Consider the following 27,753-nt stretch of genomic DNA (forward strand, 5'->3'; position numbering starts at 1 on the left):
TAATGTTATACAAATCCACAAGAATTGCCAGTAAAGATGCAAGAAAAGCTTTGTGTAATAGCCTTCCTATATTCCCTTTACATTCAGTCCTACTATTTCATGATATATTGCTTTCAGCACAAAGTTCTTGCATCTCAGTCATGGCTTAGTGGTAAGTCATGCAGACTAGTGTTTCCAAGGTCCTGGGTTTGAGATTGACAGAGGAATTTTATTTTGCTGCTGAGCAGACTACAGGCCTTGTCATTCAGAGTGACTAAGGCACTTTTAAGCAGTTGTAAGTGGGTTAGCGCTGGTTTGCGTGGAGCTCACACATGCGCACTGTCGCTTAGCTTCACGCACACACGCTTAGCTAAGCGCACACCTGCTTATAACTGCTTAAAAGTGCTTACTGTCGTGCACACCAGCGCTAATTTCTTTGAAAGAAAAGAAAATGGGGAGATAGGAAAGTGGTGAAAAAGGGGGCACAAAGAGGGTAGGACAGTAGGAAAACAAGCTCGGGATTTGCAGGAAGGATGTATGAAAGGCCCATTGCTGCCATTTCTTTATCAGCAAGAGCTGTGCATATATCTGTAATTTGGTGTGAAATTTGAAACCTTCCACCCCTGAGAGAGGGGTGAGGACAACAAAATATGTTGTACAGCCAATTGTAATTACCAGTTCACATGTCCAGCAGACATGTCTGCAAAATGGGCAGCTATGTATGGGGCGTAATTTTTTTGCGGGAACAGAGTGCCCTTTTTTATTTTTTTTTCCAGGTGAGAGTGGAATGTGGGGTACAGGAAGTAGGTATATTTGGGGAGGTAGGTAGGGGAGGTTAACAGACAAGACAAACAAGGCGCATACAGGGGCAGAGTATGACACATGTGGGGGGGAAACACAATTGACGGGGACGGATGTTTGGATATCGCGAGCCCATGAGCCCACAGATGGCAACAGTGGAACTTAGATCCCCACCCATGGGCAGTTGCCACTGTGCCTTCACAGCCCAGGATGGGGCTGTGCTGGGGTCTGTGTAGGACGGGCAGCAGGGACACCCGTGAGTTGTGCCACCCGAACCTCAAGCTGGCGTAGGGGTTCAAGCACAGAATCCTGATCTCGCTACGCACCACACACTGGACACTTTGGAGGGTGAATGCACGGTCTCCTCCGGCCACGCTTGCAGAGGAGGGACGAGCCCCATCCCATGCAGCGCTTCCACCCGAAGGTGGCACAGGGCCACCGGAGGAGGTTCCAGCCTGGGCACTAGTGCCAGGTGCACTCGCCAGCTGAGGTGGGAGAGGTGGGTCCGCTTGAACCCACCTTCCCTGTTGTCCTATGTTTAGAAATATTTTATGACATTTTGGGTTAATAACAAACAATACCATTCAAAATTAGTTGTAACAGCATGCATCAGTATTCCCATTAACCAAACACCCATGAATTCCAAACATTGAACAGCAAGCATAACACATGCATATTTTGAACAACAGTACACAATCCAACAACATGCAGGGTTGATTGATGGCAACAGGCCATCAGGTTTGGATATGTGAACAGGGCACATGCAGCAACGAACTTGCAAATATGTTTCAACCAACAGGACAAATGTCCATAGGAATTAATTGTGAATACACATACCCAGTTTGTTGTGGAATGGCATTATTTGTGAATATAGGGTAGGGTGAAGAAATATTTCATTAACAACGTTAACTACCTATACATATGCTGTACATCTCTAGTAGCTGTATATATATATATATATATATATATATATATATATATATATATATATATATATATATATATATATACCCTACATGTCTTAGTACAGTTTCCTATATGTAACCTTAGGAATGTTGGGGATGGGACTGTTACTGCTACATTAATATACATTGCATTTTTATTCATACACATTCATATCTGGCTATGTTCAGGTACAGCATCCTGCTACATTTCATTTATATGGCTCTAGGCAACTGTGGATGTTCATTATTTCATACAACCATACTATCTCCATATTGCAAGGGTACAGCAACATATCCAAATTGTGGGACAGACACATTCCAGCTTCAGTACTTTATTACAGACATTTCACTGTTTGGTTGTGGCTGTCTCATTCATTTCATTATGTACTGACTGCAGTATACTTTATTCAGAAGTTATAACAGCTTTCTGGGTCGATTCATACCTCTTTCTCACACTCTCACTTGTTTTATTTTTACAATTCAAGATGGTACTTTATTCTAGGCATTATTAACATGTTATACTTGATTACAACAATCCTTTCCAACAGACTCACTTGTTTCATATGGCAGATTTTCAAAGGGGATGTATTTGACATATGTCTAATGTCTTTAGCTTGTTTACCACTGATTTTCAGGCTGCAGCAGGTTATCTGATATTACAATTCAGGTGGGTAATCACTATTTCAGACTTGTTTAATTTTTATTTCTGGATTACAGGCTGCATCACTTATCTAATCATACAGTACTAGCAGAATCTTTCTTCTAGTGTTATTTGAACTTTATTAATATGTAACTACACTGGACTCTTTTACAAGCTGTCTCACTTATATTGTATAACAATTACAGAAATATAATTACTAACCTGCCTGGTGGCACAACCGCTCCAGCCTATCACCATAGGCTCGCCGATTTGCAGAATGCACACCTGCAGCTGTAATATAAATGAAGTAATACTGGAACATACATCTCCATAATATCAGCTAGGATAATTCCTTACATACATAATTACATGGATACTTACTCATTAGTGGGGCTTTGGGCATTTGCTGGGCCTCCTGGATCCAACGGTTCAGTTGGTCCTGCTTCCATCTCTTCAGGTCCGCATGGTGGTAAAAGACCTGTTCACCAGTCCTTGGTATGCCTGTGGCACTGGTGAGATCATGTGCCAACCGGTTCCATGCCTCTGCCTTATACGCACCCCACAGAACCTGGCCCTGCATGAGTTGAGCCTCATGATCATGGACTAGGAGCCAAACCATGTATTTGGACTCCTCAACACCCCACCTCTGTGCTTGGAAGTGACTACCCTCTCCTACACCTGCCATCCTGACTGCAAATAGGTTACACAATCAGTTATGCTGTGTATTCCTGCCTATGGGGCTTATATATGCCGTTTTTCCCATACTTATCTGTGATTGGCCATTCTGGAATTGTATCAGCTTCACAAAACCTGCTTTGTCATGCTTCTATTTCCATTCATTCCTATATATATGCTAATACTGCATTTTTCAGTACAGCTGTCATGGCTTAGTGGTTCAGTACTTTGACTATGATGCACAGTATCCTGGGTTCGAGCTTGGGCATTGCTTTTTTTATTTTACTACTGTCTAGACAGGCTAGGAGGTGTGTCTGTTTAAAGGCAGCTTTCATACAGGTTGCTCAACGTTGCCCGCCAGTAAGCCGGCTGGTGAGCTGCGCAGCTCTGCGCAGCTCTGCGCAAACGGGTTACACTGGTTAATGCATTATTCGGCTATGAGCATGCATATTACGCTGTGAGAAATGTTGCGCAACTATGGGCTCACAGTTTCAGCATGTTAAAGCGCTGCTCAACTATGGACACTTATATTACACCTGTTAAACCACTGGTCACCTACGGGCAAACATACTCAGCTTGCTAGAGTGCTGCTCAGCTATGGACACTTATAAACTATTTTATTTTTTTATTGTGTCAGATTTCTTCATAAAAACATGGCCCATTTCATTGCATTTTACTTAAATTATAATTATATATATATATATATATATATATATATATATATATATATATATATATGTCAGGGGATTGTTTTGTGCTTATTTCACTAAAAATAAAAAAAATTATGTTGTTGGGGCTCGAACCATGACTACCTCCTCTTTGGCTGACATCTCTACCACTACACTATTGCTACTTGGCTTATTTTGCATATTTAGATCTTATATGCTTTTTCAATGACTGCTAACTGTGGCTGAGCGAAGGGCACACCCGCGCAAATGAGTGCAATTATGGGCAAACATTTTTGAAATTATAAAAAAAAATTAAACTGTTCATTTTTACATTTTACATTTCAGTCAGGTTAATAGTCTGTGGGGGCATGTGTGCTGTTGTGTTTCTTGACATTTCCGCGGACTCGCTCATGGGAGTTTCCTTTTGGGACTGTGATTCTTCTGGGGGCATGTCCCTTTGCAATACTCGCCATGCAGACATGCCTCCTACATTGCTACACGGATCTTGTTAGCCTAGGGTGTGATTCAGCATGCCCTCATGAATATGCATGGCATGCTGACATCACCCCGTTTAACTGCAGCCTCCGTGCAAGACTTGCTAACTCTTACACGGAGGCTTTGTGAATCCTGCCCTGCATTATTAAAAACCCACTGGTTATAAGTGGAGAAAAAGTTTCAAATATGCCACCCTCACATAATCTAATCTCCCTAATCTCACTCTCTAACATTCAGAAGAGTAACTCTCTTTACAATGCCCTGTTTAACACAGGGAACATTCTAAACAACCTTGAACAATTGGACTCCAGGCTGCACACACACACACACACACACACACACACACACACACACACACACACACACACACACACACACACACACACACACACACACATGCACACACACACTCTGTCTCTTTTCTCTCTCTCTTTTCACATTCTAGGAAGAATGGAATCTTAGGTAAAGCCATCAACCCCTAACATTACCCCCCTCTTCCCTTGTTACCAGTATCATTTTAAAGAGAGATGTGGTAAAAGAACAGCAAATGGAATCCATCTGTTATATAAACTCGCAATACCATGTCCCACTCTAGCCAATCCATTACCAGTAGTACCACTCCCCAGCCTGGCTCCTTGTTCACGTCAAACTGCAGTACACACGAGATATTGCAGTAGTAACTACATAACCTTTTCCTTAGAAATAAACAAAAAATATTTCCCTAACAAAACAAAATCCCCACAGCTATTACTGTAAAAAACAGCAATCCTATGAAATTTTAGCATACACCTAGGTAAGAAAAAGAACTGAAAAAAAATGGGAAACCTTACAAGCCTGTATCTTACCCAGGTCATAAATAAACATACAAAGCTCAATTTGACTACTAACAAATATTTTTTCCTGGATTTCTTTATAACAGATATTTTTAACCACATATTACAGTTCAGATTCACCCAGTCTCCCTTAATGAACAATCCCCATTACCTTCCAATTTTTCTTTTCTTGCCCCCCCCCCCCCCCCACACACACACACACACACAAACAAAATATCCTCATTTCCTTTTAGCAACAAAGTCACAGAAATAGTACTAAAAATCAGAAAAGAAAACAGTTACATGACTATAAAACTTAAGGTTCTGTAAGTGACAAAGCACTGTCACAGTGAAAGTGCAAGCTCATACAGGGCCTAGCCTAGGGACCTAGCCAAAAAGCCTCAAGGTGCCACAAAGCATCACTTTCTTTTTGAAAAGAGCAATTTCTAATTAAGCACACATTCAAACTCTGGACAGGGGCAGCATATTGACTGACAAAACCTCTTCCTAACATATCAACCTACAGTCCCCCTACATATCTACCAGCAACATTACTCTCACAGTTTGTGACTTAACCACTTCACATGGCATACAGTTGGCTATGACAATTCATTTAAGTGGTTCTTCTCTGGTAGTATTGCATAAAATTCCATCATAGTATGAGAAGAATCCATACCTTGTAGAGTATAGTCCCTGCTTTCTGCAGAATACTGGGAGGAGGAACACTGGATGTAGAAAAACAAATCAACCATTTCTTTTAATTTAACCCCTAAGCCTTATTTATTTAGCCATGTTATATTAGTGCAGAGCTAGGAGGAGACGCCTGTTAGGGTCATTGCCCAGTTCAGAATTCTTAGGTCTTTCATATTAATATCTGTTTCTCACACTCATTTTAAATCTCTATTGTATATTCTTAACTTTGAGTTAATTTCCCATCAAGTTAATTGGACAAGCTCATCCTGTACACATTCACTTTGTCTTGTCTGCAGATTAGTCCTGTAATGACATTTTCAGTGTATTGCTTGCTTTTTGAGGCATCTTTATTTTACAATTAATTGATTTTGTAAAAAAAAATGAAATGAGAATGCAGTGTATTATATTTTGAGTTTTAGTGTTTACTTAGCTTTATTTTCTTTAACCACAACCATAAAAAGATGCCATCGTAGGTTATAGACAATGAATTACAAATGTCTGCAAAACATTTTTGGTAAACAAACACAACTTAGTTCATTAGAAGACCAACTTCCATCCTGCGTTATGGTTTCACTATGACATAATCATATATGCTAGATTTCAAGGAAAGGTGGTCCTCTTGCAGGGCATAGTTGTCAGTTTCCTTTTCTAAGGAGTAAGAAACTCTGACTGATGCATTTAGGATAGAAATATAGCAGCCTCTATATTAGTTTATGTAGAGAGATTGATTTAGTCTTTCACTAATGTCATGGCGGGAGCTTTCAGCTCCAATAAAATAAAATTTTCCATCCACAACTGTATAATTTGATATTGTATATCATGTAAGTTATACCCAACTTCAATACTTTATTACTTACATTTGCTTCAAAAAGTAACCAATACATTTTAAGCCAGACCTTTAAATTCATATGTTTACTCTTTTGTGTTTTAAATCTCTGTACCATTTTGCTTGAGAAGTGTTCCATTTAGATCATTACATTACCGGGCTTAACACATTTTTAAAAATTAATGCAAAAAAAATGTCAGGATGCAAATAGCATAATGCCTTTGTATCATAGACATGACTTATTCAATGTCAAGCATTTTGTCTGCCAGAGGAACAAGGCAAAAGTAAAGGTCTATATTTACTAAAGTTTCAAACTGCATTTGCTAGAAAGCACATACCAAATGGGTATGATTTAATTTTCCTTGATGTTTCAATGAGTCAGATTTCCCTGGCAGAAGATGTTGGGAGTGTTCCATTGCACATTAGCTTTAGTAAGTACATTCTGGCAACCTTTAACTGCAGAGTGGATTAAAGTCCTTAAAAATACAGTGGTTAGGTCAAGTATGCAACAATTAGAGAACTACTGCATTCAGAAGTGTAGCAAGGGTGGGGTGAAGGGAGCAGCTGCCCCAGACACTAGATGCTAGGAAGCACTATTAGAAAGTGTAGTTCCTGCATTCATTTTCTACTGACATTTCTGAATGCTGGTACAGAAAAGCAATTTAGTAAGTGCTTCACTGCTGGTAACCTGCTGTATCAAGCTGATTACTACAAATGTAACAACTGGCTTGCAACTGTTAAAAGTAAAACAAAGTATTATTATTTTTTTTTCTGTGCTTCAGTTGAAGAGATGGGGAGTGTGGAGACCTGGTTTGGAAGAACAGACTTTTTTCTCTTGCTCTTCAGCTGAGAGGTTGATGAGGATGTGTAAGAAGATAGTGGATCTTAGTGCCAATGCACCTGACAAGGGGAGCGACTTGTTTTTTATTTTCCTCTGGCTGACCAGATTTTCAAATGATTGCAAATTAGGAGTAGTCATCAAATCCCCCACTGACACTAATGTTCTCCAAGAAGGGCTGATAAAAAAATGGTGTCAGAGCCTTGGACTAAAACTATATGCCAAGAAATACATAATAGTATCCTTTGGGAAATCAGCAACCTCTGGTAACTTTCATATTGGCAACACATCCCTAAGAGGTGATCCATTAATCGGGGACTTGGCAGTTCACATAGACATTAATCTGGCCTTTGATCATCACATGTCCACTGTAGTGAACATGTTATTCTATGTTGTGCACCTTATAAACAAAGGTATGGCATCTAGGTCCAAGGGGGTCATCGTTCCACTATTTTTGGCATTCATTACACCTATCATTGAGAACAATGTCCCTTTTGGTACGCACCTAATCAGGCACATCCAACAACTGGAACATCCAGAGTTTATTGTAAAAGAATACAGGGTATAAATAGCATGGCCAGCAGACTGCCTCAAAACCCTATCCCTGTATCCTTTCTCTTGCAAGCTATTTAGGGGGAATCAATGCCTGGCATACAAGGCACCATTTTACCCCACTCTGATGGACCTCCTGCATATGCACAAAACAAACAGTAGTTGAACAACCCATTCTAAAGACATAATTCTTGCCTGTGATATAGACTGGACCTGCTGGAGAGATAGGTATTTATCCCAGACATTACCCCATCTCTTGAACAGGATCCTGATCTGTGTAAAGCAGAGTTCCTGCCTAACCCAATTCAAGTGTAACTTGGACAGTTGGATAGGGAACAGGAAATTCATCCCTAGTTTGGCACCTATGTCTCTAATGGACACAGAAACACTGTAAATACTTCATCTCCCAGGCCACTGCTTGCAAATGTTTCATTTCCCAAGTCCCTGCTTACACTTACTCAGAAATTAAAGATGCATAGCTAGTCTAAAAAAAAGACCCCAGTGGTCATTAGCCTAATACAAATCTAGGGACATATGAGCCTAAGAGCTCAGGGGCAGGGCACTAGATCAGGGACACACACCGGGTGCTAGACTACCCAGCTATGGCACTGACTGCATTATTATTTATCTTGTATGAGTAATTTAATGAGGTCTTTAAAAGGATAATCAAATTTCATGGCAATCAATGACCTCAGTACTGATTATAACCAAATGAGGTTGAAGGGGGTGCAATATACTATGTATTACTTTTTCCCAAAACCCATTGTAGGAACCTTGCTGTGATGAAACTGCATGGACAGAATCAGCTTTGAAACATCAACTTATAATTATTTAAAACACTTAGGTTCATATATACATAGAAAAGTACTAGGCTAGCTGCCCTTGTGAGCCATTTTATTTATCCCATTTGGTTATAGACTGGCCTTACCCATCCCATGGTCTGTAATTATATATATATTAACCCTAAAGTGAATAACAGGGATCATACAGTAAGTAGTTTGAGGAGCCCATGCATGGGGTAAAGCATTTAGTGTTGACTCTGTCCATTAGTAGTACAGAGGGCAGTCCTAGGGTAAATTTTCTGTTTCCCATCCATCTAAGTCGTGCTTGAAAATGGACAGGAATAGACTTCATTTTATGTGAAGAGGGAGTCTGTTCCACAACAGCAGTATCCTGTGCAAGATAAACCTGTCCCTCCTAATCATTCTGTAGATGTTGCAGAAGAGGTCCCTAGATCAAGTATTTCTGATGCTATTTGACTTGCTGAGGTACAATAAATAAAGAAGTTATGTACTTACCATAATCTTCCATTTGTGTTGCCTTCCTTTCTAAAAGCTTAGGCTCTGAAGCTCGAGCTCCTCCCCTACCCATAACACCTTGCTCCCCCCTGATTACCTCAGATCGAGCTTTCTGCTACCATGTTTGCCAACAATAAAAAAGCGAGGTTGTAAAAGAGCAATCACAAGCTTGAAAGACGAACCTGAACTCAAATTTATTAGCACTTTCTGAGGGAACAATATCTCTACTTCCTCAGACAAAGTTCAAAGACATTTACCCAAGTATTTATATACAATCATGATAATGGCCGATTAAGTAATTAGTGTTCGGGTTTAACGCTGGTTGTGGTTTTAAACGTTTTTTGAGTGTTTTGGCTAATTACTTAATTGGCCATTATCATGATTGTATATAAATACTTGGGTAAATGTCTTTGAACTTTGTCTGAGGAAGGAGAGATATTGTTCCCTCTGAAAGCGCTAGTAAATTTGAGTTCAAGTTCATCTTTCAAGCTTGTGATTGCTTTTTTGTTTTTAAACAGTTTGTTAGTTTCATTGAGTTTGTATATGTTTGCCAACAATACCCTCATATAAATAATGTACATCAAATTCTGACAGTTACTAACAAAGAATACAGAAAAAAAACAGAAACTCAACCAGGAACAGAGGTTCCTGTAAGCACATCTATCAGGCCATATGCGAAAGGACAGGGAGAAAGATGGAGGGAAGGTTGAGGAAGAAGGAGGAACACAATACAGATGGAACATTATGGTAAGTACATAACTTCTTTATCTGATGTCTTCTCATTCTTCCTCAACTTGTGGGACAGAGTCACCAGCTACAACAAAACCTTGGGTGGCCTTTATGGAAGGCTATTCTGGAGCACTGCAGAACCAAAGGCAGCTCTACTTCTGGTCATTATGTCCAATGTGTAGTGGAAAATAAAGATGTGAAAATGAGACAAGGAGACAGCAGAACAAATATCATTAATTGAAACTTTGGCCCAAAAGGCTTGAGAAGTTGCCATAGATCTAGTAGTGTGAGCCTTAACCAATTCAGGTAACAGTACACCTTTGGATTCATAAACCATTTGGTTATGTTGGTCATGGTAACTGGTTTACCCTTTTTTGTATCCAAAAAGGATATGAAAAGCTGGTCAGATTTTCTGAAAGATTTAGTTCTACCTAGCTAAAAATGCAACTGTCTATGGGCATTTAACAGGTGAAGTGTGTATTTTCTCTTGTTTTGGAAATGAGGGAAAAAGACCAGTAGGTTGATATATTGGTTCATATTGTTCTCAATTGCCACTTTGGGAAGAAACGATGGATTAGTACATAAAGTCACCGTCTTTGTGGAACATTAAGTAAGGATATTTAGAGGATAGACCCTACAATTCAGACACTCATCTTGCAGATATGATAGCTACCAAAAAAAAACTGTCTTCCATGACAAAAAATTTAAATCTACTTTGGCTAAGGGGAGGAAGAACCAGGGCGCAAAATCATTGTTAGATCCCAAGGAAGTGTTGGATCTTTTACAGGAGGGATAAGAAGGAAAGTCCTTCTAAGAAAAACCTTGCACAATCTAGATGAAGCCAGAGAAGATGCATTTTCTCCTAAATGAAAATTCAATATGGCTGCCAGCTGCACTTTAAAAGTTGAATGACTGCCCCCCATGGGAAATATGAGCTAGAAATTCTAGTAAAGCCAGAACATGGCCCATAAAGGGATCTAACTTCAGCTGTTTATCCCAAATAGAAAACCTCTTCCATTTGCTCTTGTAATTTTTTCTAGTAGAAGATTTGTGGGAAGAGATCATAATGTTACAGTCTGGAGATGAAAGCCTGGCAGATCTAGCCATCATTGGAATTGGAGAAATCATGCAGTTAGTTTCAGGCCTAGGAGATCAGGGTGAATTCCTGGAGGAAGGAAGCTGTGAAGGGTCTGCAACACCAAAAAGACTGATCTTATATCCAAGCCACTGATATGCACACTGATCTCCTGTGACATCCATGTGCCTTGGACCATTCAACTCAAGAAATGCCCCCCTTCCCTACCTAAGGGGTGTCCATGGTCACAGTGACTTTTGGGGAAGGAAAAACAAAGGGGCATCCTTGAAGGACATCTGGGGAGTGAAGCCACCAGAGGGAAGAATCCTTGCACACTCATAATAGTTTGATTGGCTAGCTGAGATGTAATTGAAGAAGTGTGGGTGGCAGAGTAATGGTAGCCACCTTGGAGCCCAAGAACCCGAGTACTAAATTGGATGGTGGAGCTAGGTTTACCAAAATCTGTTTGACATGTAGTTTTAGGTTTGCAATCCTGTCCATTGTAAGGAAAGCCAAGGACTTGGACCTGTCCAAAAGAGCCCCTATGAAGTCAAGTCATTGAACTGTTTGAAGCTGGGATTGCTTTAGGTTGATTGTTATGCCCAAAGTAGGAGCTACCTGAAATAGGTAGTCCCTGGCTTTGATGAGTATATGCCTGGTTGGAGAGGTTAGCAGCCAGTCATCCAGGTCTGGAAAAATGTGGAATTGTTGCAGTCTGAGATGAGCTGCAACTACTGCCATGCATTTCATGAACACCCCGAGGGCTATTGTGAGACCAAAGGGAAGCGCTCAGAACTGGTAATGACTGATTCCCAGCCTGAAGTGTAGGTACCTCCTGGAGTACCTCTCCATCTTGATGTGGTAGTAAGCATCCTTCAGGACCACTGAGCACATCCAGTCATCCATTTTCAAAAGAGGTAGAATGGACTGATTTATGACCATTCTTAACTTTGTAATTTTCACTGACTTATTTGGGGATGTGAGATCCAAAATGAGCCTGAAGTTCCCTGTCTTTTTTGGTACTAAAAAGAACCTTGAGTAAACACCTGATTCACACTGATCTGGAGGGACCTTCTGGATGACTCTTTTCTGCTGCATCTTCGAGATTTCCAGCTCCACTACCCCTCTCTGGTTGGGTGAGATATCTGGGAGAGAAGTCTTTGGTTTGGAGAATTTTGAAAAGGGAATTAAGTATCCTCTGGGTATGATCCTTTTCACCAATTGATCATGTGTGATTGCTAGACAGGTGTTTGTGTGCAAGGATAAGCACACCTGACTGCCTCCAGAGAAGGACAGTTTGGCAACTCCTCAGGAGCATTGAAAAGGACTGTCCAAGTAGGAATATAGAGACCTTTGATTTTGCAGCCCCCTCCCCCCCCTCTGCTGCATGGGCATCATCTACCATTGTAACCACTTCCCCCTCTGCCTCTGGGGGAATATTCTCCCTGTGACTCCAGAAAAGGACTCTGACATTTTATGATCTACAGCTCTCCCTTCTGATTTCTGGAGAAGTATATTGTGGAGGGGTGGACAAAACATATTCCAACAGCAAACAAAGTCTTTTCTTCTTTCTTGCTACAGGAGAGTGTGTATCTAACAGTGGGGCCATGTGATGCCTGTGCCCTGGCCCAGCAATCAAGAAGCCTCAATCCTCACCACTAACACCAGTGAAGGGTGTCTCATATAGGAGGAAAGGATAACACCCAGTAAAGTGCAATTTCCCTTAAGAGCACACAGTGATCACAGTCAGCCCAGGGCTGGTCGTTCCCTTGCTCTCCAGGTCCTCAATAAGACTCCCCACTAGTACAGCTATAGGGTCTAGATCTCAGCCTAGTGAGCAAGCTAAAACCTCTAGCAGCCTCTCTGTCCAACCAGTGCTTCATGTCCCTGCCCAAGTAGCTGACACACACACACACACACACACACACACACACACACACACACACACACACACACACACACACACACACACACACACACACACACACACACACACACACACACACACACACACACTTTGAGAAGAGTTTATACAACCACACAGACACCCCTGGGGAAGGCTGGCACAGGTTCTCCAGCTGTGCCCCATTTTCCCTGACTATATGGTAGTATCAGCTGCCATCACCCACGAATATTTATCAACTACTCAAAGGCCCTTAAAAGGCCCTTCACAGTGGAAGGAATTATCCACACGTACAATAATTTCAAAATTTATAATTACACTAATTTTATAGTTGACAAGTCTCATTTTGATTTATTGTCTAAGGGTATGAAATTTATACCAACACCCCAATTTAGATTAGTGGATCATTTAAGTGAAGTGAAATTATTCAGTAGGAAATTAAATTTAGCCATAATGTTCCAGAACAAAGATGAAGTAAAATATAAAGATAGGAATATAGGAGAGAACAAACTAAGAAACAAAAGTACATTTGTTCCATCCATGAATCCTAGAGTAGAGATGTATGAAAAACAAGTGATAAGAGAAATATATAAATTTCAGAACAAAACTAAATTGAAGGTAACACATGATAATTTAACATCTAAAGAAAGAGAAGTACTTAGGAATTTTAGGGGAGACAAAGATATACGTATTATGAAACTTAGGGGAGACAAAGATATACGTATTATGAAACCGGATAAAGGGGGAGGAGTAGTATTATATGACAAGATGGAATACTTTAACAAGCTATTTACATTATTGACACAATCAGGGAATTATCAAACAGTTTCATTAAACGAAATTAATATAGCATATCATAGAATAGACTCTTATATAGAGGAATTTTGGATAGATAATCGAATAAATACTGAAGTTTACAATTTCATTAAGGTACAATATCCAGTTTTGGCTACATTGGTTGGGATACCAAAAGTGCATAAAAATGTAAGTGATCCCCCTTTCCGACCCATAGTTTCTGGTAGTCAGGCAAAAACATTTCCCCTAGGTATAGCCATAGATACTTGGCTCAAAGATATATATAAACATATCCCACATTTGATAAAAGATTAATGGGATTTTCTAAGTAACTTCCCTATCCAAGTGGAATGTAGAGATCTGATTTATGTTACTGTTGATGTAGTTGATTTATATTCCTGCATCCCCAAAGATTTAGGATTAGAAATGTTTTATAATAGTATAAGGAAACATACAAATTTAGATTGGGATAAAACATGTTTAATAATGGATTGTATGTCTCTAGTTCTGGAACATAATTACATATATTATGAAGACGAATATTAACAACAGAGCAGGGGTGTGGCAATGGGTTTGGCTAGTGCACCAATATATGCAAATTTAGTTATGTTGGACTGGGAAGAGACAGTATTATTCCCCAACATTTTGTTTAAAAATGTGACACATTATACCAGATTTTTAGATGACATATACATCTTGTGGAAAGGTGGTATGGACAAATTGTATACATTTATTACCTTTATAAATACAAGTAGTGAATTCTTAAAGTTTACTCACTCAATAAGTACGAATGGTATAGCCTATTTAGACACATTTATTTCACATGACCACAGAGGTTTTAAGTCAGTTATATTCCAAAAAATACTTTTTCTAATGACTATTTGCAATATACAAGTAATCATCCAAAAAAGTTATTATATAACATATACAAAGGGCAATGTATAAGAGTTGCTTGGATGACTTCAAGACAAGAGGAAATGATAAAGGAAATGGATTATGTAACAGAATTATTGAAGGAAAGGAAATATGATAAAAAGATGATGAGGAATGTCAAACAATATATTATTCAACAATGGGGTAAAAAGTATGTGCCACTTTTAGGAAGTTTAAGACAATTTGGAGGAAAACATACAGATACAGATTCATCTAAGAGTTTGGAGAGATATCAACGAGCATGTGTTTTGGAATACACCCCTTATGTACATTATATCAAGAAGATTATGGAAACATTTTGGAGGATATTCATGGTGGATGAAAATTTGAGTAATTGTGTTGGAGAAAAAACACAATTTGTATATAAAATGGGACACAATTTAAAGAAGTTATTGGAAAAAGGAACAATAGAGAATCAGAGTAAAATAAGTGACTTATTTGTAAGAGCAACTACCAAATGTGGTAGTTGTAATCAGTGTGGGGCCATTATGGAGGATAGCAAGATATTACTGAAAAACATTAATAAAACTAAAATTAAGTTTAAAATGGGAAATTGTAACACCAGCTATGTGATATATATGGCTAAATGTGTAATATGTAATGGATACTATATAGGAAAAACAGAGAGAGCATTTAAGAAGAGAATATATGACCACTTGTATACTATAAGGAGGAAAGACAGTAATAATGCTTTATACAGATATATTGAGAAGGGTGGAGAAGAACACAAATTTAAATTTGCAATATTGGAACAAATTAAATATAATCCTAGGGGAGGAAATAGAAAGGATACATTAAGTTATAAAGAGGTATGGTGGCAACTATATACGGATTCATTAACCTCACCGGGATTGAATGACAATATATCTTTGAAACCTATACTAGTCAAAAGGGCATCAAGGAATTGATTGAAGTATAACATCAATATTAGAGGAGTTGCGATAGTTAGGAAAATATATAGAAGTTGATATTTATATGGAAAAAATAAGCAATAGCACTTGGACACACCTATAAGGTGACAGACTAGTGCTGATGTAGATATTGGTGAATAACATACAAATAATTAAGACAAGATTTTTAAGATAACGTTTTTAGAGTAATAAGTAGAACATTTTATAAAACTATATTATTTTAGCGTCATAAAAGGAAAATATTTTAAAATATTTTAGAATATTTTCGAATGAGGAAATATGTTAGAATGAGGATTACACAATGAAGTTTTTAGGATGTTTAATGAAATTACATTTTTATATATTGCTATTGATATTAAAAAGAGCAATATAACTTTAAGGGCTGCATATTGAAAATGGCGCCAAAAAAGTTATTTAAACACAGCTGTAATGAATGAGCACAGTTCTGAAGAAGCCTACATTCAGTAGGTGAAAGCGTTTAACTCATTTGTGCTTATTTAACATTTTTTAACGTCTGGATATTTTATTCACACATATATATATATATATATATATATATATATATATATATATATATATATATATATGTACATTATCAGTTGTAATAGTAATAAAAGTTGGTTTATCGGAGACTGCACTGCATTTCCTCTGTGTGCAACGTTGTTACAGGGAAGATAGCACAGAAGTTGAATTCAACGTTTACTTTATTTCTGCAGTATTACTGTGCAATATTATTATCCAATTGATAAGTGTGACTAAACAGTCAAGACTTATTACAGCGACTTGGTACAGGATCACTATATACATCCAATGTACTTTAGAGCTTAAATTATCTGTACACAAAACAGACACAGTTAAAAGGGTTTAACAATATTTAATAATAAATAATTAAAAGCACAAGACAATCCTTTTTACTACACAGTGTTAGTCAAGAGTTCAGAGATCACAGAGAAATACTTAAAATAATTCAGTAGTACAGTTCTGACATCACAGAAAAACACTTAGTCTAACCTTTCTAGTTTCTAGCTATTTCTAAGAGAAAACACAAGTCTAAGATAAACTTATATATATAGCAAAGGCAGAGTGCTGATGAGTTGGGTGGTCAAAACAAAAATGTTTAATGGTCTCTGATTCTCTCTGTTTTTAAAATCACATTCCTGGTTCATATTACATCATTCTTCACACTTTCCTGGGTTCCCAGGCTAACATAAACTACATTTACATTCTTCACCTCTGGGCAGAAACCAGAGCAATAAAGGACATTTATACATGCAAATTCTGGCCATTAACTTTGGCTTTAAAACAATAGCAATAATTCCTTCACCTAGACAGGCCAGAGCCAACTTTAAAGATCAAAGACAGTCATAAAATGCTTGACTTAGCTTCCTTAAGCAGAGTGCACTGTTGTTACATTTTTGTCCATTCCACATGTAACACTATTTTACCATTTAAGACACAAACTTGTGATTTACATTAATATATCTATAAAATTCTATTGGGCTTGGCTGGCAGCCTTCACAGGCCAAACAAAGATGAGCCATCAAAAGGGGCATTGAATATGGATGCCTTAAATGGTTCCCTGAAATCATACAGCCGCATCCAGGCATTCTGCCTAATGGCTTAGAGGTACCCCTTGCTGTGGGAGATTAACCTCATGGACACATTTAATATTGATTGTAGAGTAGCCAGTCCGGATAAGTAGGATTTCCTTTCCATTCCTCATCAGACATGGACTCTGGGACCAAGCTAGAGAGTTTTTTAATTAAATCCCTCTGTAGCCTGGTAAGATGAGAACGGTAGTTTAAGGCTTATAGCGTAAAGGTAGACAAGGCATAAACTCGTTGCTAAATCTGTCCATTCTCTAGACTCCCTGTTAGGGGGATGGACAGAAGAGCATTCCTAGGCTAGCTCCTTCCTTGTGGCTGCAGCATCAACCATGGCATCTACTTGGATACCCTTAGTCCAATGAGGTCTGTCAGAGGGGAGCATAAGGATTTTGTCTGCATGCTTAGGCATCAGTTATACAGTGTCCAGAACCTTCCAAGCCCTGTTTGACACAAGATCAATAAGAGGATCAGTGGGGGAGTGGACAAACAAGATGTAGATGGACCAGGCCCAAAAGTCTCCATGAACATCAATTCCTCCAGGGTTGGGGTTTGGGAAGACCACTCACCTCTAAGGTGCTGATGATTTCCAAGATGTGTCCAAAAGAGAAATCCTCAGGTGGAGATCTTGGGGACCCTTCCCCATCCTCAAAATCAGTGTCTTCCATGAGTTATTCCTCTGGGAAATCAAGGTGCCTCCTCTTGCTCCTTCTGTTCTGGGGACTCTCCTCAGTGGGATGCTGGAAGAGATCTTGGATTCCAAAGATGTAATAGTTTGTAGGTCGCACTGGGCTGGCTGTCCTGAGTGGAGAAGTGGTGATGTGTCAGACACAGTATGCAAATCGGAGAGAAGTGGATCAGAAAAGGTGAAAGCTGAGGATCTCCTGGGCATGTAGAGGGCCCTCTCCAGTGCCTCGAAGGTATAATGGGCCAGAGACATCAAAGACCATCTCACTGGATCTTAAATTGGCAGGGGCAGATGATCTCCAAACATGCCCAGCCCCCCAATCCAAGAGTGGAGCTAGAGCCAAGCCAATGAATGCCAAGGCTCTGAGGGGAGGCAATGGCCCTGAAAACTTCAGAGTCCAGGTCAACCCCTCAGAGTCAAGATTGAGGCTTCAGCTCTGAGAGAGGCTCTGCTCCAAGACAGTAGGAACTGAGTGAATCAGGGTAGGAGCTGGAGTCGAAGTAAGGTCCACTATCAGCTATAACACCTTGACTCTCAGGGGATTCAGATCCAACAGCTCCAAAACATAAGATGGATCAGAGAAGGAGCTAGGGGTCTAAAGTGTGACTGTCTGTACACAGTCCTGGTAGGGGATGGGGTTGGTAGGACCCCCATCTGTATCTGCATCTGAAGGAATTACCTAATCAGCTAGTCCACCTCTGACTCCGAAAGGCTGTGGGCAGACCTGAAAGACAACTCTCTGTATGGTGGCCTGGATACAATCATCAGAGACCTCTCTTTCTCTCTCTCTCTCTCTCTCGCTATATATATATATATATATATATATATATATATATATATATATATATGTATATATATATATGTAAGGCAAACCTGCAGATGAATTAGGGAACTCTGAAGACAAATGAGTGCAGGGCTGAGGAGAATGATGTCTGGGCTTACTCAGATCTGAAGCTCTGGGATCCAACGCCTTGGGAGCCTTGACTGGAGGCTCACCAGAAAAGGATGAAGCATCCTACCCCGGGGAATGTTTTCTGTACTCCCTATCATCACAGTGCTTCTTGGGAGGGGGTTGAGCCCCTGTAGGGGAAGAGGAAGAGGAACCTGCTGAGAAGGCTGAAAGGGGTAGAAGGCCCTTCAGGATAGGTTTGCTTCTTCTGTCGACAAAAGTCCACTGGTGGAAACCCTCACAGATGGACTATGGAGCATCCAGATGGGATGGGCTGAAGCAATAAGTGAACACCCTGAAGGCATCAGATAAAGGAATCTTGTGCCTGCAGGAAGTGCACTTTTTGAACCTTAATGTTTTCTTGTACATAGCAGATGATAGATAGAAGGGAGAAGAGAAAGGGAAGAAGAATAGAATTTCTAACCAAGAAAATGGACCAGCGTACACAAAAACAGTAAAACTACAGCCCTTTTTTGGAAACAGGTAGGGTAGAAGAAAAAGGGAAGGCTGAAGAAATAGAGAAAAATAAATGTGCTAGTTTATGGAGCTTATGGTTAGAATCCCTAAAAACTTTTCACTAGAGCACAAGACTGCAGAGTGAGGTGCTTCTCCTAAGAGTGGCAAATGAGATCTGAATTAATCAGGGGGTACTGAGGCAGTATGGGTAGGGGAGGAGCTCAATCTTTGGATCCAATCTTGGAAATAAAACCCACAGGTTGAGGAAGAATGAGAAGGCAACATCAGATCCATCAGTAATCAGTAGGAGGATGCCTTGTGTGCCAGACATAGGCCTCTCTTAGTAGTGTGTCGATATTGTAGAGTTATATGGCTAGAGTCATTTTGAGTTTGCTTTTCTTCTAATGCTTGAAAGCATAACTAGAAACCCCCCAAAGATTGTTAGGGAAATAACCTGTGCTTTATGTAGAAGGTTAAACACTCATCTGATGTATGTCTGTTTCTAACAATAGCTTTTCATACATGTTCAACTTTAAATAAACCAGAATGCCTCAACATACAGTTCATTAAAAATGATATTCTTCTTAAACTGTTCCTTTATTACCTTTAGTGCCACTAGGCTGAGTTTAAACTATGTGCTTATATTCTGGATGCTTACAGGTCTATTTGTCATTATGTTATTTATCAGCACTGTGACCAGAGTTTGCCACACTATGGTCATTGGCTGGGTGTTGTAGGTGTAACTGTAGCTGATTTTGTGTGTGTGTGTGTGTGTGTGTGTGTGTGTGTGTGTGTGTGTGTGTATGTGTATATATATATATATATATATATATATATATATATATATATATATATATATATATATATATATATATATATATATATATATATATATATATGAAGTTATATACGTTCATAGGTTCATAGGTGCGTAGTAGGCTAATGGCCCTGGAGCCTTTACAAACCTAGCCCATAGAAGTGCCCTGGCATCGTGCCACCTGACATTAGTTCTCAGTGACTATCAAGTAGAGCCACTGGAGTGATTCCCGGGGTGAACTTTCTATTACCCATCTACTCATCAAGATTTCTCTTGAAGAGGGACAGCAAGGTGCTCTGCTTGACATGTATGGGAAGTCTATTCCAGAGCATGGGCAGTCTATGGGTGAGGAACCTGCCTCTTCAGCATGTTCTTTTGATTGTGGTAATGAGGTTGAGGTCTCTGGACCATGTGGTGTGGAGGGATTTGGATTTCTTTGGATGTAGCATTTCTAACAGAACTGGGCCAGACATGGCTATGTAAGTCAAGCAAAGATCACCTCTCAGTGGCTGATATGAGACAGAGAATAGCTTGAGTCTTTTGAGTCTGACAATGTAGGACATGTATTTAATGCCTAGGATCCTCTTCATGAGGTACTTCTGTGGCCTCTCCAGCTGTTGCATGTGTCTAGTGAGGTACATGCCAAATGGGGCATTATACTCAATGACTGGTCTAATGAGGGAAGAGTAGAGAGCGATGAAGACCTCTTTCTTCCTGGATGCAAAACCCTTGGTAATCGGATGTGCCACAGAGAAGGACTTTCTGACCACAGTGGCTATGTGCTGGTTGAAGGAGAGGTTACTGTTAACCTGCGTCCCCAGATCTCTTAAAATGCCTTCAGTGTTCCTTGGGCTCCCATCGATGTGGTAATTAGTGGAAACTGAGTTTTGACCAAAGGGAATGACAGCACATTTTTGGCATTAAGCTTAAGGCCATGGTTTCAACACCAGTCATTGGTATCAGTGAGGCCTTTCTGTAGGATGTCTACATCACTTGGGGAGTTAATAATGGCTCCCAGCTTGCAGTCATCTGTGAACTTGGTCAGCCATTGTCCCTTTGTGTTGACCTGGACTTCTGAGAAGTAGATGCTGAACAGAAGAGGACCCAGGACCGATCCCCGTGGGACTACACTCATGACTGGTCGGCAGTCTGACTCAGAGTCTAATACTTTCACACTGTGTGTTCTATCTGTGAGCCAATTTGATTTGCAACCCACCTAGTGATATAGAGGTTGATGCCTAGTTTTGTGAGTTTATCAATAATTACCGAGTGAGGAATGGTATCAAAGCCTTACCCATATCAAGGTAGGCTGTATGCACTGCCTTCCCTTCATCCACAGCCCTGGTGACTGACTCAAAGAAGTCAACCAGGTTGAACAGGTATGATCTCCCTTTCATAAAGCCAAATCGTGTGGGGTGTAGAGTATGGAGATTTCCTATATCTTTGTTAATCAGGTCCATGATGATGCATTCCATAGCTTTACATATCAGACTTGTCAGGTTAATGGGGCGATAATTCCCAGGGTCTGTAGTTGCTCCACCTTTATGGAGAGGTATAACTGTAGGAGTCATCCCTCTCCTGCTTTGATTTCTGTACATTCTTCTGAACATATATTGTTTAGAAAAACTGATTAAAATAGCAATACAACAAAGAAAATTCATTGAAAAGTGATTTTTTATAAAAATATGTGGCCTCTAAATGAGTTTAATTGTGATCCAACTAAGACCCCAATAGTATTATATCGCACATAATGTAACTAGAACTAGTTTAACTAAAGGTTATCATTCAAGACAAGATGTATAATCCTTTAATTAAATACTTACTGTTCTTCCTGAAGTTCTCAGTTGCCCTTGAGAGTGGACTGCCAAATGTACCTGTGTCAGTACGTGGAATCTAGAAATGCAAATCAAGTAATATGTGTTAGATTAAAAGGTACATCTGCCACAGTAGGCATTTACATTTACTTAAGCCCCAAGTGGTTCATAAAGACTTCATTTGTTGAAAGAAGTCAAAAAGCAATACATTCATTTAAGCCAGTTATGTGGAGGATGCATTCTGGACTATGATGTGATCAAGGTTTGTAAAGAGGTATTGGGCATCAGGGCTCTCTTGGCATGGGTCTGTGTAAAGTTTACAACAGCCAGCTGTTCCACCTCAGCAATAACCAGATGATACATGTGTGGCTACAGTGCTGGAAACTGGCACTAGTCATGGACTCTACTGGCAATAAAAATGAATATTGTACAGGTACACTGAAGGCAAAAATACAGGACTGTATGCATGTTCCATGCTTTTCCCATGCCTGGTTCTTCTGTTACTTCCAGGAGTACATCAGGACTCATTAGCCTCATTTCCCTGAGGCAGGAATGTGATATAACATCACTCTGGGTAGCTGAAATTGAAACTGGTCACAATAAGCCCTAATAAACCTAATAAATACAGTTAGGTAGGGAAAAAATAGTAAACTACATCTACATACATGAACTGTATTGCAACATTCCTATATGATTTGGCATAACATCTTCCAGCATACAAAATAACTGCAACATTAATCACAATATATTGTTTAACATGACCATCAGTAGTCTGTCTGATTTAAGAATTTCAGCTTGGTACAATGACATACAGAGGGGTACAGATCCTAGCCTGCATTAACTCATTTAATTTCCACTGAAGATATGGACAAATACTAACCTTCTTTGGAATTAGATGCAGAATATATTAACTAGTAAACAATGACATTTTCACGATGCTACAATATACTTAAATATTGTAGTGGATTCTATTAAGATTTGACTGCGATGCAAACCCCCAGAGAGAAATTTTGATTTGAATGACTGAAGCTGAATAGCATGACTTGTACGAGAAGTATTGTAAAAGATAGAGAGATGGAGAGACAGAGGGAAAGAATTTCTCCAAGATTTACTATTCCTCTGTGCAGGACTAGCTTAATCCTGTATGGAGACGGCCATTTAGGAGCAGGACAGCAGCGTGCCATGCATAGTAATGAGGCATGCTGCCTGAGCTCCTAATCTTACACAGAGCATGTAAGAGTGTGTAAGAGTGCAGAGGATGTGTCTGAGATCAGATCTCACAGAATATACATGCCCCTGCAATGAAGAACAGTGCAAAGGGGTAAGAAATAAGCGAGACCGCTCATAGGTGTCCACACATCCCCACCAACATTCCTCCTCGTGTACTACAGCAAGTAATCACAAATAAAATGAACAAACCCTTTATTTATTTATTTTTTTTAATCCAAGTAAAGCTAACCCTAAGTGCACGGGTGTGCCCATCGCTTAGCTACGGTTAATGCAGCTTAAATGGCTGAAGAGGATAAGAAGGAAGGTATATGCAAATAAAGCAGCATAGTAATAGTGTAGTGGGCAGAGCATTCGCCTTACGAGCAGGCATTCCCAGTTTGAGTCCCACTGCAACACATCCCATGTTCCACAGCAAAGCACATTGTGACTAATATTTATGTTGCATAACCCACTAAATAACATATTTTTATGAACTGTAGTACTGCAGTAAATGCACATGTGAGGTGCCAGTGTCATAATGAATAAAGCACTAGTAAGCAGGTTTAAGCATCAATAAGCAGTAGTAAGCATATTTAAGCACTAGTAAGGAGTTTAACCCCATTTGTGCAGGGGCAAGCAATGCACACACAGGTTAAGCAATTTTAGAACTAACTCTCTGTAAGCATATGTAACCGGAGGTTAGAAGTGCTTATCATCATGCAAACCCGTGCAAACCTACTTACAAATGATCAAAAGTGCCTTAATCACTCTGTATCCAATGGCCCTTGTTCTGCCCATCAATAAAATAGACAGCCATGCAGGTCTCGAACCCAGACCCCTATACACCATAGTCACAGAAGTTAACCACCAAGTCATCACAGAAGTATAGAAGAATGAGGTATCAGCAAACAAATCTTCACCATAGTAAAACCAAACTGAACTTGTGAAAGGAATCAGTTTACAGACACATGTGCCTTAACCCACTACATAACATAAATATGTGAACCGGAGTACAGCAGTAACACCAGAAGTCAGGTGTAATTGTAATAGAGTGTTGAAGTCCCCAATAAAACACAAGGACCCCATACAGTGTACGTACAGATGAATCATGGATACCAGGCATACATATAAGGTGTAATGAATAATAACTCAATGCCAAAAAGGAATTATAATGCAAAGTCTAATGTAAGCAATGCTAAACATTGCACAGGCCAGCTTAGGAGGTGTAAGCAATGTGTAAGTCAGCTAACAAAATGTGCCCAGTGTTATATCCCTTTAAACAATGCCAACTCTAGGTAAGCAGGTTTGCCCATAGCCTAGCCTTTTCAAAACTGGCCAATCATGGAAAAGTGTGGGAAATCAGCCCTACTTAAACTCGGGAGGCAGGAATACATCTCATAACTGGTTGTAGCTTCCCCTTGCAGGCACAACTGCAGTAAGGGGTGAAGGTGTGCACTTTTGGGCGCAGAGCTGGTGCATCCAGGAGTCCAAGGTCATAGCAGGACTCCTTGTCCAACACTATGATCAGAGACTGCTGCAGGGCCAATATCAGGGCTCCCAATATAAGGCAGAGGTCTGGGACCATCTTTCCATTGACCTCACCAGTGCCACTGGCATACTGCGAACTGGGAGCAGGTCTGGCATCATTATGCTGACCTGAAGTGGCGTAAGGGGACCTCTTGGAAGAGTTGCTCTAAGAGGCTAGAGCAGCAGGGGATGTTCCAGTTGTGTGTAAATATCACCCCACTATGTGTGTAATAATTGCCAGCTCAGGTATATCATGGATAGGTATGGCTAAATATTCCTCTTATGTCCCCCACAGCTGCAATGGAGTGGGCTGTGAACCAGGAGGCCCACATCAGTCACCTGGCAAGGTTGCGATATGAGGCAGGTCAGTAATACTCATACATTTACTGTCATAGGAAATAAAACTAAAAGTAGTAGTAAATTAATTGCCTGTATAAAACCTGTATTGTTCAAGGCAAGTACTGCATACACTAGAGAATATGGCAGGAAGAGTCTCATATCATTTGTATGTCAATAAAAGTGTAATAGCCTGACAATAAAGGTCTAACTGCTGGACTGCATGTGTATACTCTGGTATCATATGGTTATGTAGATTGGCAATCATGTAATAGTACTGTTGTATTAAGCACTGTTACCCACACTGTGCACCATAAATTGAATGTGTAGGAATGCCTGTATATGACAGGTGTAATCCCCAGAGGCCATTTAGTACAACTGAGAGACACATAGACAGAAAACAGGGAAAATACAGACAACAAAATTCAAATAGCACATGCAACTGAGATGTGAATGATTTTTTTAGCACATGCAGCCATGGTTCGAATCCTGCCAATGGTAGTACTCTGCATACAGAATCATACCCCACAACTGTACAGATATGTCCAGAATGTCCAGTAAAGTAGCCCATATATGTTGCCTATCAACCTGTCCCACTGGGAAATCAGTGGAATGATCCCAGACATATAAGCAGCAAACAGGAAATACAACTGATTGACACAAATCTATGAGAACAAATCTGGCACACTAGCAACTCCCCAATACCTTATGAGACTAAGACGCCACGCATGTCCCATTTACACCCCAACTTGTCAAGCTGTGGTCAGAGTGTGTACAGTAACAGAGTGAGATGTATGTGCATAATAGTAATGTGGAATCTGGTACTGTGTGTGGCAACATTCAGGTAGTGCTAATAAACATTTCTCCCACAGGTCTGTCAGATACCAACACTGTTCCTAGAAATACAAGAATGATACCCAGTACTGGTACTGTTTACATTGGTATTGTATGGCAGTGTGACTGATGCAGTTGCTCTGAATAATAAGGTATTACACATCACTGTCGCCCACACTGTCCTACAAAATATAATTGTCTAGGAAATCTGTATAAGAGTGTTGATTACAAGGTCAGAATGCAAAAGCACAGGGGATTAATAAGACAGAAAGCAGATAGGAGATATACAACAATATCTATATAACAGACACAACTGTGATGGACAGTGTTTAAGTTGTAGCAGACACAGCCATGGTCTGAATCCTGGGAGTGGAAGTAGGCTGCATGCAGATTCATACCCCACAACTATACAGATGAGGTCAGAATGTCCAGTATATGGGCCCATAGCTGCTGCCTGTCCCCCTTTCCCCCTGGTAAGTCTGTGGGATGATCCCAGAGGTTTAGCCAGCAAACAGGGAATACAAGTGATTGTCAAACATCTGAGAGAACAAACATGTCACTGTAGCAACCCCTGGAACTGTTAGGAGAGTAATATTCCAAGTATGTCATATCTACACTCCCATGTTGTCAAGCTGTGACCAGAGTGTGTACAGTAACAGAGTGAGGTGTATGTGCATAATACTAATGTGCACTCTGGAACTTTGTGTGGCAACAGTCAGGTAGTGCTAACAAACATTGCTCCCACAGGTGCGTTGGATACAAACACTGTGCTGAGAAATGAAGACCATTATAACCTGTACTGGTCTGTTCACTCTGGTACTGTAGGGAATTGTGAGTGTTGCAGTTTCTCTGAATAATATAGTACCACTGATCACTGTCACCCACACTGTGTTACATAATATAACTGTGTAGGAAAGCATGTATATGTGTGTGTCAGGTCACTAAAGGTGGAAGAGGGCAATATTCTAGAAATGTCCCAGCACAACAATATGTGTTCAACACATGGCCAGAGTTTGTGCAGAAAGAGTTGGATAGCTATGTGCACAACATCAACCTGGAATCTGGGAGTATGTGTAGAAACAGTGTTAACAAACATTCGCTCCACAGGTATACCAGGTAAGAGGTGTATACTGCAGGTAAAACCAGTTCATGTGTAATGATGACAGCCATATCACTGTCCAAACTAAGGCTATAGGGTAGTGTAGTAAGACTTGTAAGGTACAGATAACAGCACTGACTAGGAAAGTAATGTGGACTACAGGAATATACTAGTTGTTAATTGACATCTTTCTCTCTCCCACCCACCATATCTCCAACAATAATCAACATTCCCACCCCAACTGGTATGTAATGACACCTATGTTTTGATACTGTCCAATTGTTTGATAAATATTTTAATGGTTCCCATGCATGTGCTATATTGAATTATTCCAACATTGGTGGCATGGTGCCATCAATGTACCTGCATGCTGTTTTTATTACCACTGTGGTCGCATATATGCATGTGTTCTGTTTGCTATGCAAATGCTCCATATCTGGAGTCTGGGTTAATGGGAATATCTATGCATGCTGTTATACCTAACCCTAGAATGTTCTGGACATGCCGAAAAGCTATAAGTAATTTATTCCACAATGAATACAAGCGCTTTCACCCTGCCATAGTGCTGGGCTTTTTCAAGTAAAAACAAATGCAAATAAAGAGCCAATATAAATACTGCCCCCTTACAAAGGTGCCAAAATTCTCTTAAAGAGACATTCCATTTCTACCCACATAAATTACACAATTTCACAAAATGATAACAATAAATATGACACATGGCAAAGTATTTTGTTTGTGTCTTTCGGCTTTTCCCAGTTAGGGGTTGCCACAGCGAAACTCCGGTCCGCTAATGATTGGTAGTTGATTTTTACATGCCGAGTTACCAGCTCTGACGCACAACCTTCAACAAAGA

The 27,753-nt window shown here is 39.9% G+C and overlaps 1 protein-coding gene across 2 annotated transcripts in view; it reads right to left on the reverse strand.

Annotated features, from left to right (window-relative positions):
• LOC122794328 overlaps nt 1–27,753 on the reverse strand; it is a 1,793,522-nt gene that overhangs the window by 39,056 nt on the left and 1,726,713 nt on the right. For both annotated transcript variants that reach the window (XM_044062632.1, XM_044062631.1), the window contains one exon: nt 21,905–21,974. In XM_044062632.1, coding sequence (XP_043918567.1) covers nt 21,905–21,974 — 70 coding nt within the window. The remainder of the gene's footprint in view (nt 1–21,904; nt 21,975–27,753) is intronic.

Source organism: Protopterus annectens, chromosome 2.part1, assembly GCF_019279795.1.
Source record: "Protopterus annectens isolate FY-2018-M chromosome 2.part1, PAN1.0, whole genome shotgun sequence".
Taxonomy (NCBI): domain Eukaryota; kingdom Metazoa; phylum Chordata; order Ceratodontiformes; family Protopteridae; genus Protopterus; species Protopterus annectens.